The sequence below is a fragment of the Enoplosus armatus genome, chromosome 16 (assembly GCF_043641665.1).
Source record: "Enoplosus armatus isolate fEnoArm2 chromosome 16, fEnoArm2.hap1, whole genome shotgun sequence".
In the NCBI taxonomy this organism is placed as follows: domain Eukaryota; kingdom Metazoa; phylum Chordata; class Actinopteri; order Centrarchiformes; family Enoplosidae; genus Enoplosus; species Enoplosus armatus.
In genome coordinates, this window is record NC_092195.1 from 15,520,531 (window position 1) to 15,540,735 (window position 20,205).

Genomic DNA, 20,205 nt, shown 5'->3' on the forward strand with positions numbered 1-20,205 from the left:
AAATGTAATTTACTGTATTTGGCGTACCAGTCAGATACTTTGTCATAATTACCATTATGAGAAATGAAGAGGAGAAATGCTTTGCAAACATCAACTTCATATTTCTGCAAAGAAAAACATACTAAAAGGCTGCAGAGAAATGTGTCTATAAAAGAAAGAGCATTGAGGGTATCTGAGGTCACACATATGGTACAATGGATTGATGATGATTTGCTTTTCTTTGGATGTAAGACCCAGCATTGAAAGCTATAAACTTAAATGTAAAATCGAAAATCTTCCCTTACTTTTATCCAAATTTCATGGTCTCCCATATATGATATATATCCTAACAATAATTCATTTTGGAATAATCAGCACATCCATTTTAATTATTTATTCCAAAATAACATTTCTCATGTAAAACTGTGGGTAAATAAAAAAAAAATGTTAATTGTTCTTCACAGGAAAAACCTTCAGTACACAGAAGTTATATTGGAGAGACATGCAGAGAAAAGACACCTGTACAGTGATTAATATAAAGTCAGTGCATATTGTTTATTGTAAATTCAGATATTTTTCTCCAACCCTTTTTTAAAATCAAGTCCCTTGTGTTCTGTTGAGTTGTAATCACTGACATAAAGCATTTGTCTGGGTCTTTCATGAGAAAATGCATGAATTCATGCCACATCCCATCAGTTGCTGCTCAGGAAGTCAATTCTAAGATTTCTTTCACTGCAACTCAGCTCCGCCGTGCCCATAACAAATAAAAAGGGTATACGTCCAATTGCTAGAAATCATCTATTTATTCTACAGATCAGTACAGATCAGATAATGTCCGGCATGAAAACAATGTAACCCTGTGTACAATGTTGGTAATACAGGACATGAATGGACACTTGATTTCAAAATAAAATATTGCTGAGTGGAGTTCAGGCTGATTACAAAATATCAGAGGACATTCTGCACAAGTACAAAAGAGGATTCTTTGGGTGCATTATGTACTTACCTCTTCAATCTCACATTCAATCACACACACACACACACCTCATTTTTTAATTATTGTTTTTCTAAGGAAATAGCAGTGCAGTCTCATAACAAAAGGCTATTAACATTATTTTACACATTTTCTGGTTTTACAAAGGCAGAACCAATTTTAATCAGCATGTATTCATGGCACAATCTTAATAAAGGCGAAAAAATCCTAATTTTAATTACAAGCACAGACCCATATAAGATTTGAATCTGATAGATGATCTAGGCCAGAGGTGCTTTAAATCTATATTGCATTAACATCATATTCATTTGATGAGACCCGACAATACAGCTGTCATCATCATTTACTGTAAAATGTAGGTGTTGTTGTCAACTTCAAAACAGATGATGTGTATATGACAGTATGGTTTAAGTTGCTTGGTCGTGTACCTGGTATGAAAAACAATCTTCAACATTTCTCCAAAACTGTCATTGGTCATATTTTCTTCTTTCTAAGAACAGGTGACTCACAAAACATTGTGGCTGTGCAAATTTTCTTTGAGCAAAAACACACACTTGGAGGCATATCCAAACACAGAAAAACAGACATGAGACTTGCTACTTAATCAACTGTGGGACATTCATGGTGCAGAGCCTCCTATTTTTCCATATTTAATATCATAAAATGAGTTTTTAAAAAGTCTCTTATGTTCTTCCTGAGAAAGACGTGGGAGTTTCCCTTTCCCTCCTACATTTGAATCTGGGAGACAAACACAAGGTGAAATTAAGAGTCATGCTCAGATATTTTTTTGACTCGTAGCTTGTTTAACTGTTGATGCTCTTCTGCTTACCTCCCTCTCGTGTGCTCTACCGGCCACCATATAGGTGGATCTTGGCGAACGAGAGAGTCTCGTCATAGTCCTTGTGGCCCTTCTCATAGATGACAAAGATGTACTTCCGATCCTCTGTAGAACCGCTGTCCAGTGATGTGATGCAGGAGTAGCCGCTTGGCCCCGCCCATATCTGCACAGCTTTATCCTCCCAAGACGTACCATTAGTCACCGACCAACGTAAGGTCAGGTTAATTCCTGAGGGGGTAATGCAAGACATCAGTATGATCATTCACAATTCTTTCTTAACATGGACCTCATTTACTCAAGTATTGTACTTAGGTACAATTTTGAGGTACTTGAGTATTTACATTTCAATCTTCTGTGTACTTCTACTTCACTACATTTATATACATTTATAGTTACTTTACGTAGTAAGATTTAACATAAAAAACACATGATCAAGTTACAAAATATGATGCATTGTTATAGATTAAATGGTAAATGGTTGCATTTATATAATGCTTTTTTCCCCAAAGCACTTTACGTTAAGTTCTTTCTTTCATTCACACACCGATCGCAGTGAGCTACCATGCAAGGTGCTGGGGGCAATGTGAGGTTCAGTGTTTTACATAAGGACACTTCGACATGTGGACAGAGGAACTGGGATCGAACCTCCACCCTGTGTAAAATACTTTTACTTTTGATAAATTACACTACTCACAAAAAGTTAGGGATATTCGACTTTCGGGTGAAATTTATGGAAAATGTAAAAAGGTCATGCTACAGTGATATTATATCATGAAAGTAGGGCATTTAAGTTGAAGCATGCAATGGTAATTTCTTCATCTCATTCCTCATTTCTGCTCAATGTGAATCGACTTCATGTGAAAGCTGAATATCCCTAACTTTTTGTGAGTAGTGTAGGTACATCTTGCTGATAATACTTTTACTTGAGTGCAGGAAGACGAGACTGTGGTTCTTACTGTGTTGGTCGTTGGAGGGGTTGGTGAAGTAGAGCACTCCTTCTTTCTGCAGAGCTCCAGCTGCTACTACAGGATCCACTAGCGTGTAGTCAAAGTACAGATCATCTATGGGCAGGGTCAATCCACCGTCACGGCTGCGTATCACAATGCGACACCGACAGTGGTAGTTGTTCTGGTTGCGCACGTTGATGACGATGCTGCCGTCCATCATCTCAAACGGCTGCAGAGAGCAAAAAGGGTTATCTGATGCTGTGATTTAAAAAGGTATCAGAAGGAGTGATGTTGAACATTCATTATTTATTTGATTTATCATCACACCTTGGTATCATTACACAGCGGTTAAGATAACTGCCAGGGGTTTTAAAATATACATTTTACAGCTGCATGTTTTTGGGCACTAGAGGGCAGAGGAACTCCACAACAAGCTGACAGATAAACCGCCCTAATAAAGTTGTTTTGGCTAACATGTCAGGAAACGATTCACATATCCAGCAGACACAATGCAACATTAGTATTCATTTGGAGTCATATTTCAGTCCAATTGACAAATTTAAGTATGAATTAACTTAACACCGTTAACTCCAACTCCTCTTTTAACTGCTAGAAATTCAACTTTCTTCAACAACTTGTTGCTTTCTTTGTCTGTCTGCTGTTTGTTGTTGGACAGGTAGCGTACAGTGGGATTATATTATATTTATATTTTCTTATAGTAATAAAATGCCTGCCAACATCTGCTGGAAACTGGGTTGATAAGAGCACTGAACCATATAGTAAATTTGTAGGACGTAAAGAACCAAAACAAAGAACAGGCTAAAAAAGTCAGTAGAGCTGCAAAATTGGGCATTTTGTTCATTGTTAATATACAAACCCATTTATGACTAGAGTGCAACTGTCTGAATATTTACTATTGAAATGTCTCAAATAGTGAGTGTATAACATAACACCTATTAGGGCATCAGGAAGCGAAGGAAAGTTAATTTTGCTTTCCAGTCACTGATGTTTTTCCCCTCACAGCACTTCAGACTGCTGATGAGCATATGACTGGACAACTGAGACCCTCATTGTGGACAACTTTTTAATTCTGAGAAAATATGATTTGCTGTTGTACGAAGTCATATCACATTTTGATCATCTTCATGGAGCCAAAGGAGTCCAATTGGTATTTTTTTGATTCAGCATTGATATTCTACTATGTTAAAATGCCACCAACATATCACCATTAACTCATTCCAGCAGTGTAACGGGACTACAGTGAGGTGTCGAAGAAGATGTGATCATCAAACAGCAGCAAACGTACCTGGCACTCGTCAGGGTTGAAGTCCTGTGGTTTCTTCTTCTGGTTGTACGGGATGCTTTTCAGCGCGGCACCGTTGTACCAGTTGCGTCCGTGGTCATCACTCAGGATGCAGAAAACTCCGTCTCCCTCCAATGTACCATGACCACACACCACCAGTCTCCCCTTATAGGGGCTGTAGCGCTTCTGTTGCACAAAGACACAAAAAGGGCAAATAACTTCATCTAATTCTGAAAATTATGTCTGTATGACCTCAAAATAAAAACAAAACAGAACAGATTTACTGAACACAGAAAACACATAATGCCAGCTAGGAAGACATCAACATCTCATCAAACAAACCATAATAATTATCCAGAGTGGCTAATCTGCTGCAATGCAACAGACGGTTTAGTGTCCTAAAAACTGGCATGGACATCCACAAACATAATAGCTCATAATGGCTACACAGATGCTCAGCTCAGACTGTGGATGATGTATATGCAACTAATTTGCACAATTACAACTCTCCTGAAATTATATAATGATTCTGTTGCTGCGAACATTTCAAATGCACTACTGTCAGTTTCTAATGCAGTCAACGTGCAAAAATAAAGCTTCCAAGTCCAATTTATTCTATAAACGTGATGCAATTTAACAAGGCACACATTAGGAGAGGCAATCTGGACAAACACAAATAACAGCTGTTTACATTTTGCAGGTTCAACAGGTTTAATACAAACAAAGTTGAGCTAATTATTATGCCATCATCATATTAGCACTTACAGAATGGATTTTATAGATAAACAAGTAACTTAACTACTACTATAGTAGGGCTGGGAAACCTATGTATAATGTAACTGTTTGTTAATGATCTCAAGCTATTCTTTTACATTAAGCACTGTTTTATTTCATATGCAGCACATCATCTGTGATGAGTCAATATCACACAATACAAACTCCAATTAACAGATAAAAATAACATATTTAAATATATATATGTATATATATATATTATATATATTGCATGCTAACTATAGAAGCATTTGTCAATCCTCTAGTATATACTATGTCCATCACGTGTCCATTATGTCTCTGTTGGTTAGTTTCATCTTGTGACTGCTGTTTCTCTTTGAGGATACAGTTTGTCTGACGTTGGCATATTTTACCACCAGTTTTTAGACGAAGTGTGCCCACAATATACTGTAGGTGCAGAGTATTTGGTCCCTTGGCCTCACAAAACTTAGTTTGTAGCAGTGTTTCTGACTGTAATTAAGTTACTTCTGACTTTAAGACAATTTAATTTATTTTCGAACAAAGTTCACGACGTGTTTACATTATTTTGTCAACCAACTGTACTTAAAGCTGTTATACAGACCAGTTTTACAGAAAAAACATGCGGTGAGCTTGAAACTAGAACTAAGATAGTTTTCACTTCTTTAAATTTTACAGAATAATGTGGCACCTTTAATGTGTAAAATACACTTCCTCTTCTCTCTTTTTCCATCAGGATCAGTCAAATTCAAGCGCTAAACTATATCCAACGCTTGCTTTAGCATAATTACTCAGGTGTGATGAAGGCGTGTGAACTCAGAATTTTCCAACCCTGTAGCCAAAGATGATCACAATATCCCTGCAGGAGGTAGATAAGGTTGTTGTGACTTTAAAATCTCACTTTACCACCTGTAATCACCACTAGTACGTGACGTGAATGACTAACCTGTCAGCAGCGTATAATCACAGTAAAACCAAGCATAAAGGTAATTTAGCTCACTTTACAGCTAGAAAACAGCTCAGCCATGGCTTCTAACACTTTGATATTGTATCATTCTCTCACCTGAATGCCAAAGCCCGGCCCGGGGGCAAAGGTCTTGACTCCGAGCTGGACCGAGAGGTTTCTGGGCGGGCTCCAGCTGAGGCCGTCATCCAGGCTCTCCACCATCATGGTGCTGGCCGGCTGGCAGAGGTAGAGGTGGAAGCAGATGCTGTAGATCAAGATCACAGAGCCCGCTTCCTCGTCCATCACCACCGAGCCCAGGTTCAGGCCGTCCGGCTTCGTTCCATCGTCGACAATAAATGTGGTCGGGGACCAGGTGGCTCCTGGAGGAAGGAGGAGGAACAGGAGAGGATTGAAACACCAATTCTGACTACTTTTACACCAAATCCAACCATTTTACTTCAGACTTTTTCTATTGAGTATTTTGGTTATTTTTTCCACTCATAGACCACAACAAGTCACATTAGTTTCCCTCCTTCTGTTCCAGCTTTCGTGGCCATAAGATTGTTCTTTACAGTAAAATAATGCACCCATTCATTTTAGGCACATTATATTCATTTGTACTTTGGACAAAAGCGTCCGCCAAATTACTAACTGTAAAAACAAATATTTTATGTTTTTGTCTTGATGTTCATGTTTTGTCTGAGATTATGTTTTATTGAGTTTTCATACTCTAGTCCAGAAGAAACCTTATTTCTGTCCGACTGCTGAGACTTCCTGTATTTGAGCTCCTGTGAGTTTCTGTATATTGAGCTTGAAGGTTCATTCTTCAAAAAAATTCTTACCGCAAGGAAATTCTATCCACTGTGGATAGAAAAATCAAATGAAATATTATTTTTTTGCTATTATTTTCTGATAAATTTGACGATAACCAACTTATGTAATAATACAAGTGAAAATGCAGCATATTAATTAAGCTGTAAAATGAATTAAGATAATTAAAGCAGTGACCAGGAAACTATATAAGGTTAAGTGACTGTTAACCGTTGTACTGTCTGTGTGTGTATCTAACTCTTTCTGATTGCATGACTGTCTGGTGGTCGTCCTGCCTTTGTCTGTGGACCGCCGCAATGCAATGAACTTTGCTCCAAAGTCGCTAGCCGACGACTTCCTGCCCTCTGCGAAGGCCAGCAGGCTTCCTTTGGGGGTTGAGGTGAGCAGAGGGATCCTGTAGGTGCTCACCTCCCCCTGGGCTCCGCTCACCCACAGCAGCTGCTCCTCATACACCAGAGGGTCAATCTGGACCACAAAGAAAGAGAAGACAGAGAAATGAAGAGAGGGAGTGGAGGTAGAGACATACCGGCTGACTAAGGGAGGGGGAAAGAGTTCAGTCATCTGCAGGTAGAACAAGTTGACCAGCGATGACAATAGCTGCAGGTGTCAGGTTACATCACATGCTCAGTTCAGGAAGTATATTTTATGTCACTCCCAAATCCCAACCACAAGGCTGCAAAAACTTATTTATTCTTACTATAAACAGTGGTGGTATGTATGCATGTAACTAAGTACATCAAGTACAGCACATAAATCTTATTTTGAGGAACTTGTACTTTACTTCAGTACTTTCAAGCTACTTTCTACTTCTACTCAACTACATATCAGAGGCAAATACTGTACTTTTTACTGCACTACATTTACTCTGCAGCTTTAGTTACTAGTCACTTTTCAGACCAGGATTTTACGAACAAAACGTGCAATCGGTATATATAATATGATGCTGTTATGGATTTAACTACCCAAAAGTATACAAACCATTTGAAATGAGCTCCACCTCAACCAGCTATAATATGTATATAATAAAGTGCCGTTTACATGTTGATGCATCCAGTTATATAGTGATATAACAATAACAGAGACCGTTCTGACAAACAAATACTTTTACTTTTAATACAAGTAAATTTAGCTGACATTACATTTGTACTTTTACTTGTGACATTTTGAAGGCAGGACCTTTACTTGTGGTAGTGTGGTATCACCACTTTTATTTACGTAAATGATTTGAATACGTCTTACACCAATGAAAAACTCATAAAGGCATGCATAGGCCGGACAAAATAATAGAAACATGTTAAAGCCTCAAAAAAAAGTCAGTTGAAATGATGAAGCTGAAACACACATTCACATCATCAGCTTAATCAACATTTGTACATACAGCAGAGCTACTGTACTGTGTTGTAACGTATTCATGTGATGTTTGTCCTGATGGGAGTTCACTGTACCTGTTCAGGGCTGATGACACAAACACAGGGAGACAACACGGCGGAGAAAAGTAACGACAGTGCAGCGAGCCGGCTTCCTGTTTCCATGTTAGATCCTGAAACCGTCTTCTTCATCCCGACAGAGAGTTTACATTAAAGTACTGAGATCGGTTTGGAAATAAATCCACAAAAACGCACAGACAGAGACATAAAGGCGGAAATAGTCTCTCTAGCTCATCCACACCGCGATACAGAATGCAGCAGCTATACATCTAGTCATATGACCAAGGAGGGCGGTCACGTGACTACCGTCACAGCTGCGACCGTCGCACGCCAAAATAAAACAGGAAACTGTTAATGTTACACACAAAACATAGTAACACAAAAATATAATAATTACAGTTTGTTAGCTAGTTATATAGTTTTGCTTTTTTCGCCTTTACTGTTCTTGTCCTTTGTATAATTTCATTTTTTATACACATTTCAGTTTTTATACACGGTTGTTATGACAAATGGATAATGGAAACTTATTTTGGTTAATAAAGTTTTTACAAAACAAGAGTCGTTCACTGAGTCTCCTGAACAAAGGTATTATTTATTTTGTATTTTCATAATCATCTTTTTTTAAAGATTGTTCTTCATTTTTTAAGTTATATTAGTTATATTGGCTATTTTAAATAATTTGGAATTATATTTTAATACACAATAATAAAACCTTATGCAGCTGCTGAATGATGTTCAAGTGTTTGTTGTTACATTTCAATAGATACATGAGCTGACAGACCTTGTGATAAAACACATCTAATATTGTTTGGACTATGTGTTATTTATTTAAGGTAATTTATACATTTAATTTTCTGGTTATGTTCTTTAAATATCACAAGAGCATTATGTTAATGCACTTGCTACTTTTATCCACAAGGGGGCGAAAGTTTCCTAAAACAACACAACCCACAAAGACAATTATGCACCTTATTGTGCAGCTTTTAGTAATATCCTTGTGACAAAAATGCAATACCCCCATTGGGATTCTATCTATCTATCTATCTATCTATCTATCTATCTATCTATCTATCTATCTATCTAAAGCAATTCAGTGTGTTGTACAGAGTGATAAAACGGTAGAAAATAAGTTAAAATATACATACAGACAGGGACACACAAGAACAATGAGAAAAGGCTGTAGTGTCGGTGCAAACCTTAAATTAGCAGTTTTGTGCGTCAGGTGTAAAAACACTGAATGCTAACATGTATTTCAAGGTATGGTTTTAGGGCTATGGTTAAAAATATGAACAGCGGAGCATCAAGGTGGTAGCCTAGTTAGGTTAAGGCACATATCAATTAAGAGCAATTCAATTCCAGCCAGGGACCTGTGTTGCATATCATAGCCCCCTCTCAAGTACAGTAAAGTTAACGTGTGTGTATGAATTTGTACTCCCCCCCCCCCCCCCCCATTGATCCACTGCTATCTTTGGTCTTTATGAGTTAATGTGTGACAGTTCCAGTACACCTGCAACACGATGCAAATTAAAACAAACTGGCTTCTCTCCAAAAATGCCCGTAAGATAACATCTCATCTCAGACTTTAGTCCATGACACAAAATCCCAATAACATCAAAATAGGGTTTGAATAGGCTTTTTTTTTTTTTCATAATTAGCCTGTATATAAAAAAAAGTGGATGAACTAACTTTGTTCACCCTCTTTTCTGTGTTGAGAACCACAAACCACATTCCTGTAGTCATGAGGCCGACCTGATCTGAGTCACACGCTAAGAGAGAGAGAGAGAGAGAGAGAGAGAGGAAGGACAGAAACTCTGCTGAGACACATTTGAGTGTGAAAGTAACATACGCCACAGTCTGTATGTGCTGTAAGACATTGTTGCTTACAAGGGATCTACTACAGAGGTGGACATTTTCTCTGGAAACAAATGTGACAACAGGACGGAGAGGGGAATAATATTAATCATCACAGCTTTGTTGACGTGATGGACTTTCATCTAAAATGCAGGTAAGATGTGTTTGATCATGTGAAACGTGGACTTCATATTCATGTTTGTTTTGGTTTCAAGGCATACATGTGAGCTAAAATGAAACCTACAAGCTTTTTAAATGCGCAGAAAGAAATGCGACATGCGTGGCTTCCCCTTTAATACACCCTTACAACCAATGAGAGCTAATTGCAAAAAATATATCAACTTTTTTGGAGATTAATTATTGTAAGTTGTTGATTTTTCTCCCGAAATAGACGCAACCTGGAGTAGAAATAAATACAAAGTGATTGTAATAAATTAGGTTCAGTAATGTGCAACGCAACACACGACAACAGACAAGATGCAATTTTAAGATAACAGATTGTGAGTTCAAGACAACTGTGCTGTTTCCTCTATCTAGCTGTGAAACGCTGCAGATGCTGCCTGTGTTTGGACGCAGCTTTCTGTTTGCACGCATGTGAACAATATTATTTATTTTATTTGAGCGGGTGCAGTGTGAGCAGGAAATTATAAATTTGTCCAGAGTCAGAGTGTGACCTTATTTACAGGGAAGGAAGTGAAAATGAGAGAGTAGATAAAGGCAGGGAGGAGGCCTGTGTGTGAGGGGAGGGCTGAGAAAGAGGTTAGACTGAGGGGGATAAACTGACATCACAAACCGCTGCAAACAGTTGTCACACTTCAGTGCTAAAATGTGGCACTGTCACGGGCAGGCAGACGAGAGTGTGAGACGGAAAGACTGCTGGTTTTGTCTATATCGTATCATTTTGTCTTTCTTTCACAGACGTTAGGCAGTTGAAAGGATCACAAATGTGCTGTTGAGGTCACGACTACAGATACCTCTTATCCTCTATTAACAGACGGAGCCACAGCTGCCATGATAAAACATGACATTATGGACATTTTACTCTAAAGGCAGTGCAGATATTGGCAACTCTCAGGGCTCATAAAAATGTAAATTCACTTAAATCTAGAAGAGGATGATAGCCTCTTGCTGTAATGTTCTGCAAGCAGATCACCATCACTTCATTGGAGTAAAGGCCTGAAAGCCAGTGGTGGAAAGTAACCTGGTACATTTACTCAAGTACTGCACTTAAGGTCAATTTTGAGGTACTTGTACTTTATTCCTACTACATTTCAGAGATGTAGTATATATTGGGCTTTTTAGTAGCTGAGTAGCTTATAAAACATGATGCAATGTTTTACTATTAAACTAACCTGTAGTGTGTTAAGTACCTTAAATTGGCTACACACTGACAAACTGCAAAATTAAGTAATATTGTTTATTATTCATTTTACTATTTCAACTGTTTTATTAGTATTTATTAGCTAACTTTAGTTTGCTACCTTTAACGCTAGCTAACTATTTCAACTGTTTATCCATTACCTTTAACGCTAACTAGCTAACTATTTCAGGTGTTTTACTAATTTTAGCTAACTATTTCAACTGTTTATCCATTACCTTTAACGCTAACTAGCTAACTATTTCAGGTGTTTTACTAATTTTAGCTAACTATTTCAACTGTTTATCCATTACCTTTAATGCTAACTAGCTAACTATTTCAGGTGTTTTACTAATTTTAGCTAACTATTTCAACTGTTTATCCATTACCTTTAGCTAACTATTTCAATGGTTTTATTACTTTAGCTAACTAGCCTATTTCAACAGTTCACATCCATTTCTTTAAGATAACTATTTCAGATGCCTATTCATTATTTAAACTCTTTTAAGATTAAGATTAAGATTAAGATAGACTTTATTAATCCCACAGCAGGGACATTTACAAGTCACAGCAGCAAAGACAGAAAGGTGCAGAAACACACAGCAGACAAGCACTGTGTCAATAAGAATTAGAAGTATTTTTAACCGTTTATTACTCTTTAGCTAACTATTTCGACTTCTCCTCTCACTTGCAAACGTTAACTAGTTTTCATGCACTCTCATGTTACAACTGATTCAGATTGATGGGCAATTTACTTGGGAATAATTGTGTCAGGAAACACCTCCAGATTAATAAATGTATGCCTCTCCTTTATTTTACACGATGGGGTATGCTGTCTCACTAAGTTCCTCCAAATTCTTACGACAGTGTTGCTCCTGAATAATGAATGTGTCATCTTGCTGTATCAGTCACAGTGACACTGATATCATAATGTTATTTAGGAGTGTTTCACCTACAGACTTAAGGTCATGACTTCTGTCGCAGTTTCTTTTGTGACTATTTTTTGCATTTGCTAAGTGATGCATGACTGATGTCACATGACACCACTAGATCCTCTTTTGTTCTGACTTGAAATGAACGTTTCAGCGATGTTTAAGTAACAGGTTTCAGGGCCTTAGGACTCTGAGGAACTTTCCGTTTTTCTCACGTAACCAACAAGAAATGTCTGTAAGAAAATGTCTGTATGAAATGTCCTGTTCATAATAAGACAGCAGCTGTTAGTGAAGTTATTCCCAGATGTTCTTTCTATCTCATGCTTTGTTTCCTCTTTAGGATGTGGTTGCCGCTGAGATGATGGAGGACAAGAGCGGACTTGGGCATGTGATGGAGGAGGGGGAGGTGGATGTTCAAATGAGGCAAACCAAAGCTCAGCCGCAGGCCAACAACAACAGACCCAACTGGTCAAATGGTAACAGCTGCTTCTTTATTTGTTTTTATTTGGTAAATTGTGGTGCAAAAAAACTACTACTCTCAGATCAGAAGGACTCACCTGGGATAATTAACTTGAACATGGATCCAATACGTATACCCTACATATTGTTGCATTTAAATTGTTTACTTGTGTAGCTTTTGACTCAAAGACCCTCCATCACATTGGCAGTGGACAGCATCGACAAATCTGATATTTAATAAAAGGCCAACAAGTATCAGACGTGTCTTGCACAAGTCTTATTTTTAGATTTCCTCATGACCAACCCTTTAATGTACCAGTACTTCTACAGCATTAGAGAAAGATTATCACCATGTAGTCACCATAATGTCACGCTCACGAGTTTTAGATACCAGTAAACAGACATGAAAAGATGTTATTGAGAGATCTGAACTACTTAGTATCCATTATTTCCACGCTGCCTTGTAGTATCACATGTAAATTATCTGTCAGCTTTGTTCCAGCAAGTTATATCATGTTTACAGTGACTGAAATGTTTGAATCCAAGGCTCCAGGGATGGTTGCACCAGTCCATTAAATGTCTGGGGCTTTATTTTTACACATTTCCCCATAAGGGGCCTAACATACTTGTTATGTATGGACACTTTGGGATCTTAAAGTAAAGTTCTGAACAGCTTGAGTTTGTACTAACTGGCTCGCGTAAGGTCAGCGAGATTTTAGGGGTTATTTATATTTGACTGCCCTGGTTTTGTGTTTGTGTTGTTTTTAGTTTCTTTTTCAGTGTGTTTGCTTTTTACTGCTGCCATATACTGCTGCTTTTGATTCTCATTTTATACCTAATACCCATTTTTATACTATACATTTCCTTCTTCGTTATTTTCAAAAAATTCTTTAACAAGTGTTTCAGACAAGTACAGATTCTTGTCACACTACTATTTTCAGCATTTATGTAACGGTGATCCTGTCTCTTTCTCTTTCTCTCTCTCTTTCTGTCTCAATCTCAGGTCAGTGTGTTCTGGCAATGCCGAGCTGTTCGACGCTAAACCCCAGCTTTGATCTGTCTCTGTGCCGTGCCAAACTGGAGAATGACGGCTTTCAGGTCAGCACACAAAAGACCTACTGTGTTACTGCAAAATCCAGATATCTTTGTCTAAATCTGCCTTTAATCAGGTTGTTAATTTGTTAAATTTTTCTATCCTATTAGATTCCAGTCAGAGACATGGAGGCTCCACTGAAGATAGCTCTGGACGTCCCCTCAGTCAGGAGATACATGGTTTTCAACTCGGCTCTCTTCCATTTGATAATGGCACCGGTATGATCGTCCAGTCTTGCCAATTACTTATTCTGACAATATCCATCTCTCTTTTGCTCTGCAGTTTCAACTCTCTCAACACATTTCTTTCATGTCTCCCTCGTGCTTTTCCACTTTTTTTTTCTTCTGTTTTCTGTTTGGGCACTCTAGCGATTTAGTATTACACTTTCATAAAGTTTGGGAACTTGCACAAGAGACAGATGGTCAAAATCGAAGCAGAAGAGGAAGAAATATCCAGCCTGTTATTCCCAAGTTTGAGTCAATCCACAAAAAAACATTGCAATTTCCAATAATTCAACTTAATAGTATCTTTCATTAGACTCTTCCTGTCTGATAAACACCCACGTCTTTCAAACTCCATGCCCCCAGGCTTTCTGTTAAAAAACTCAAGTCTATCCCTATCCCTAAGCCGACATAATCCAAATGATATCACGAGGGGTTATTGTCTCTGACCCCTGTTTTTATTGTCTGGGTAGTCCTCCATATGATCAGTAAACTGATATGTAAAATCAGGGGAGGGCCCCTTTAAGACTGCTCATATGACCTTTGCGGCATAAACAATGTTACTGTGTAACTGTGTGCAACAGTGCCTGTGAATCACATTTGAATCAACTACAGCGCTGGAGCTAGGAGGTAATTATCTTATCTTAGAATTAAGAATGGAAGAAAGGGGAAGCCTGCTAGCCTGGCTCTGTCCAAATTGGTTAAAAATTGCCAACAAGCGCTGCAGCTCTTAAATGCTGTTTGTGTAATTTGTACATTACATGCTTAAACTATTTCTTGAGGAACGGAGGCCACTTGTAGTGACTTCATGGAGCCTGGTTGCCTGGTAACCTTATGGATTAAACAAAAGACATATAACATGTTAAATAGTGAACTTTAGAGGTGCTGGTAGGCATATTTGTGAGTTTTGGACAGAGCCAGGCTAGCTGTTTCCCCCTGCTTTCTTTATGCTAAGCTAACTGGCTCCTGCTCCATAGTTAATGGACAAACATGAGATTGATATCGATCCTCTCAACTAACTCTTGGCAAGAAAGTGAGTGAGCATATTTTTACAAAATGTAGAACTGTCGACCAAATATTTCATGCTTTTGGTACCGTAGTTAATATTTACAACCCCTCCTCTCCGTCCACCAGGTGCTGTATGTGGTGGTGTGGTGCGCCGTGTTCTCCACCCTCCACCTCTACATCACTGTCCGTGACTACTGGGTCCTCTGTCTCTCTGTCAGCCTGGTCTCCATCTTCCTCACCACTGCCATCATCTTTGTCCTCCACCACAGTAACAAGGAGGTAAGGTTTTTTTTTATGTTCCTACAGTGGTTTCAGTATTGATATAAGTACAAATCTGAAATGTGAAATAACTGTAACTGATTCTCATACTTATTTGTCTGTTTCTGTGGCAGATTAACATGAATTTAGACGTTCGGTTAATCCAGGTGAATGAGAGGATGGTGAAACACAAGCTGCTGGTGGCCGTGGCCGACTGGGTGCAGAACTGCACTGGAAACATGCAGGTTGTTCTTACAAAAGCAACTGAAACTGTGACAATACGAGTTTCCATATGTGCCAGAAGTGTACTTAATTCTTTGTATACTACATTTGTACATGTCTACTGTTGGATATTGTTGAGGCTGATACACAGCTGTTAGTGTGTGGTACTCCTGCAGATGTCTCCTTTCTTAGTTTCACCTTTTTATGTTGTGGGAGAACATGAAGATGAAACAACAGGATGATAGTGATAATATATGACACAGAGAATAATGAAACAAGAAGGCAGAGGAATGATACAGCAAAACCATGTGGTAACATATCAGCAGGCATAGCAACACAACACTGACAAAGCAAATACACACCAGAAGCCGCCTATTAGCAGTAGAAAGTAGTAAAATGTTCAAATATGTCATTCTTTGAGGCTGCACCATACATCAAAAATTCTTCACTTTATAGACATTTCCATGTTTGGTATCTTTTGAAATGTTGGGATCTCCACTTGAATGTAAAATAAAGTTGTGGGGGTTTGGACAATGTCTGCCCGCGCAACATGAGTTTGTGAAGATGAAGCGATCAGTGGATTTCTTTAGTTTTATTGACCAAAGGGCCTGCTACAAGAAAAAGCTGGAACTGTGTGGGTTTGCTCACATAGGCCACAACACACAGCATGAAATCCATCTTCAAGAACTTCAAGATCAATAAGTCAGTTTCACTTGCAATATGGCATAAAAAGGAGGGTTATGGTAATAAATAGGGTAAGGGTAATAAATCATCAAAATAAATCAAATGAAATGTGCTTGTACTGGAGTACATCTCCATTAATAATGTAGGTGTTAAGAGCTTTATGTGATCAATAAAAATGTTCTTGAAATAAAACTCGGCAGAAGTTGAGATGTGGGTGGTTTGGAACAAGACTAGTACATCAGTAACAAACAACAAAATCATTTTGCAGCTTCTAATACTCCTGTATTCATCTCTCCGTGTCTCTCTGCAGCTGTTCTTTGTGTATTGGGACATGTCCCGCTGTCTGAGGGCACTGACTGAAACTTTAGAGGAGCGCAGCTTTGTGGCGAATGACACCCAGGTGAGTAAGTCGAGTACATCTGTCGCTGTGTTTGTTCTCCTGCTGCTTTATCGATTTTGCTTGTGCTCCCATGTTAGTCCTCCCTCAAAATCAATAGAAACATAATTCTAGGGGCTGTTGAAAGGATATTTATTTCTGGACTTTGGGCAAACAGAAATTTAGTCTTTGAAGGATAGCCTCACATTTCATAGCTTCTCATTCTCATGCACTGTGGAGGAAGTTAAGATCCACTCCATGCCACACTTTCACCAGAAAAAACTGAAGAAGAAAATGTCCAACCTCGTCCTCGTGGCCGAGGTCACGGCTGTTGACCCCGAGGTCGGAGAGTCAGATGTGGAGGAGAGCTCAGACGAACAGAGGCCCCTGCTGAGACATGAGGAGGTGAGCTGCAGTACCTCACCCAGCCAGCGGGAGGACGCCAAAGTCACCACCAACTACAGCCTCATCCCTGATGCATCGCTACCTGCTCAGGTAAAGAGACACGATGCTGCAAGTCTTCTCTGTTCCCACAATTTATATTAGAGCCTGATCGATATGTCAGCAATATTGTTTTACTATAGATACATCGGAATCAGCATATGTAAAAATATGTGCATGTAAGCTGCATCAATAAATGTTTTTAAGGTTTCTGGACCTTCATTTTCTTTCAATCATGTACAATATATTTTTGTTTTATTTGTTTTATTTAATGCTGTTATTTAGAATAATTAAATTTTCTGTGAAGTTAGTCCATTAGTTATTTAGTTAGTTAGTTAGTGACTTTATTGAGTATAATATATACTTGTCTTTAGCTTCACCAGCAGCAAAAACGAAGATCAGAAACAAAATATCACCAACATGAAGTTTGCTTTTTGCTTCAAATGTTTAATTACAGTTACTTGTAGTTTGTAGTAGAACTTATAAGTGTTAATGTGCTTTTTTTTGCAGGCTAAAGCCTACCAGCTTCTGATGACCTACAGTGCAGCTTACGTGAAGCTGCTGGTTTCGGAGAGGCTGTCAGGACCATCACACCACCGCCTACGCCCCCGGAGGAACCACTGTGCCACCGCCCCTTTCTGCCTATGCCAGTACATCAAAAAGAAGATCCTTCGATAACAGAGCCGACCAGAGTCAAACCAGGAAGCTGGCACGTGGAACTGGTGGACTAAAGTCTTTTTTAAAAACACTTTTCACTCATGCTCTTGAACGTGACATGTAGAGATCAACATGGATTAGGTCACATCTTCAGGTACATTTTGATCATGTGGAGGACCTGTTTGGAGCTTCACACTCGTGATTTCTCTGTTGCTCAGGCCTGTAGGTTTCTGTACCTCTGCTGCCGTTTTCATGCCAGCTCTGTGTTTGCACCACCGGGATCTTTGTCTGTTTGGTCCCAACAATTTCTGCACCCTGCCAAATGCTGTCACGCTGAGAACACACTGAGGTCTATTCCAGCTGCTGTAAAACAATATTTGTACTCCTGTATACACAACAATCACAGCCTTAGTTACTGCTGTTTAAATTATTTGCACAAATAATAAATATTGATTCTTTTTGGTTTGATTTGCAATATTTTCTACACCATTTGTTTTTGGGGTTGAACTGAAGCCAGCGATGGAAAGTAACTGAGTACATTTTCTCAAGTTTTGTCAGTACAATTTTGAGGTACTTGTACTTTACTTAGTATTTCCATTTTATGCTACTTTATACTTCTACGTCACTACATTATATATTGTACTTTTTCCTCCACTACATTTATCTCACAGCTGTAGTTGCAAGTTATTTTTCAGATTAAGATTTTACATAAAAAATCTTGAATACTTTTACTGTTGATACTTTATGTACTTTTTGCTAATGACACCTCTGGATTTTCACTTAGGTTCGACAGTGGTGGAAGATGTATTTAGATTTTTTAAAAGTAAAATAAAGTAAAAGTACTCATTATGCAGCAGAATATTTAAACTGATCACGTTTTGTGTGTAAAATCTAAATCTAATGACTTTTACTCACTAAAAGATCTGAATACTTCTTCCACCTCTGCTCGGAGGATAGACAAGAGATGTTTACACAAAGACAGTGGAAGCATGAAGGGAAAGAAAGAGATTCCTCTTGATGCAGGTGTTTAATGATGCTGAAAGGGGGCTAACATGTATCATTGGCTTTAGTTTATCGCTATATTATCTGTGTCAGCAGCAGCAGCAGCAGCACAGAACCGAGGGTGTTTGTTTATGTGTTCTCACACCTTTGGTTTTATGTGTGTAGGTGGCTCAGTTATCTATGCGTTATGTGTTTACAGGAGGCTGGGTTTATTTCTCACATATTACTGGCCATCACCCATCAGCCCTGATGCTGTGGCTGAGATGACAGCCCAGCAAGAGAGCTGCAGAATGACACAAACACACACAGCGAGACAGCCAGCGTGGCTGACCCAGGGGAAGCTGGGATTGTGTGATGGAGGAGAGAGGCGTGCAGCGTGAGGCCAAGTTAAACGATCTCAGAGATGCTGGCTCTCCTCGGGAGGCTAAATGGCCATCTGCGATCCTGCACACACAAGCTGGCTCAGCTCCCACCTTTAGTTTCTCCCTCAAACCTCTTCTCCATTGGCCTGATTGTTTGGGTCCATACTCCCCCTTTTCAAATATAGTATTTTAAGTGGCTGTAATTTATAGTTTTTAACAGCGTGACAATGTGAAAGGCTTCACTCATAGTGATGAATCTACAGATAATTGTCACCTGAATCTGCATCTCCCTTCGGCTTTACAGAGTTTTATAGTAAGTTTCAGCTCATTGTTTATCAGTCCAACAACTTGGTTCACTGTCACTGCTGCACAAACCCACTGTGCACTACCAAATAATTCCTTTGGGACTAAAAACTGAGCTAAAAGACAGTGAATATTAGACTTACATTCAGCAGATGGCCCCCCACAACTGGTCAAAAAACAACAAACAAACAAAAAACATTCATTGCAGGTTTAAAGGATTTTACTAATAATCATAATGACTGGATGAAACAGCAGCAAAATATAGGATGGAGAAATAAGAGATATAAGGACATATTAAGACAGAACAGATATGCTATTATTATGGTCCGATTTAACATTAGTACAGTAGTTATAGCATTCTGATAGTTTGGATTTGAACAGCTGCAAATGGGAGGACATGTTCATCTTTATGTGACACAAATACAGTAAAGGTGATGCAAGAAAACAACCCTAATGTCAAATAAGACTGAGAGTCTACAGCTGCATGCCAGTGGCTCTGTGGGGCTGCACTTACAGGCACAGCGGTGCTTTGAGCTAACTGCTAATGTCAGCAAGACAACATGCTGGCAATGACATTGCTAACATGCTAATGTTAAGCAGGTACGATGTTTACCCCATGGGTGTGTTAAGCAAGTTCTTATAATACAGCTATGTGTTTACCATGTTCATCTTAGTTTAGTGTGTTAGCATGCTAACATTCGCTAATTAGCGATAAACACAAAGTACAGCTAGTTTTTCAGGTATTTAAATTATTGGACAAATCATCAAACTTATTATAAGTTATCCTGAGAGGAACATGAATGCTTGTACTAAATTCCACAGCGATGCATCCAATAGTTGTTGAGACATTTGACTCAAAACAAACGTCAACCTCAGGGTGGCGCTACAGGAAAAGTCAGGCGGTCACTATAAATCATTAGGATTTATCCTCTGGGGACCATGAACGTCTGTATAAAATGTT

General features: G+C 38.7%; 2 protein-coding genes across 2 annotated transcripts; one reads left to right on the forward strand and one right to left on the reverse strand.

Moving 5' to 3' along the window:
- Window positions 1-515: 515 nt before the first annotated feature.
- On the reverse strand, window positions 516-8,143 carry neu1 (neuraminidase 1). The gene is made up of 7 exons (XM_070921802.1): window positions 8,037-8,143; window positions 6,867-7,056; window positions 5,878-6,140; window positions 4,065-4,247; window positions 2,768-2,987; window positions 1,803-2,039; window positions 516-1,711 (listed from the first exon to the last, which is right to left on the reverse strand). The coding sequence occupies exons 1-6, from the start codon at window positions 8,121-8,123 to the stop codon at window positions 1,819-1,821; spliced, it is 1,164 nt and encodes a 387-aa protein (XP_070777903.1). The 5' UTR covers window positions 8,124-8,143; the 3' UTR covers window positions 516-1,711; window positions 1,803-1,818.
- A 1,807-nt stretch (window positions 8,144-9,950) lies between these two features.
- On the forward strand, window positions 9,951-18,043 carry tmem268 (transmembrane protein 268). Its single transcript, XM_070921975.1, has 9 exons — window positions 9,951-10,023; window positions 12,499-12,634; window positions 13,621-13,715; window positions 13,821-13,928; window positions 15,066-15,218; window positions 15,332-15,442; window positions 16,414-16,503; window positions 16,756-16,974; window positions 17,431-18,043. Exons 1-9 carry the CDS (start codon window positions 10,018-10,020, stop codon window positions 17,596-17,598), a joined length of 1,086 nt encoding a protein of 361 aa, XP_070778076.1. The 5' UTR covers window positions 9,951-10,017; the 3' UTR covers window positions 17,599-18,043.
- Window positions 18,044-20,205: the final 2,162 nt, after the last annotated feature.

What these genes read in the sequence shown, in the direction of transcription:
- neu1 (XM_070921802.1), bottom strand. Translation starts at nt 8,123, where the DNA reads ATGGAAACAGGAAGCCGGCTCGCTGCACTGTCGTTACTTTTCTCCGCC. An exon ending in GGCCGGGCTTTGGCATTCAG is followed by an intron (nt 4,248 to 5,877) that starts GTGAGAGAATGA and finishes TTTGTGCAACAG; the next exon opens with AAGCGCTACAGCCCCTATAA. An exon ending in CCCCTCCAACGACCAACACA is followed by an intron (nt 2,040 to 2,767) that starts GTAAGAACCACA and finishes TTACCCCCTCAG; the next exon opens with GAATTAACCTGACCTTACGT.
- tmem268 (XM_070921975.1), top strand. An exon ending in TTGTGGCGAATGACACCCAG is followed by an intron (nt 16,504 to 16,755) that starts GTGAGTAAGTCG and finishes CACTTTCACCAG; the next exon opens with AAAAAACTGAAGAAGAAAAT. An exon ending in ATGCATCGCTACCTGCTCAG is followed by an intron (nt 16,975 to 17,430) that starts GTAAAGAGACAC and finishes TTTTTTTTGCAG; the next exon opens with GCTAAAGCCTACCAGCTTCT.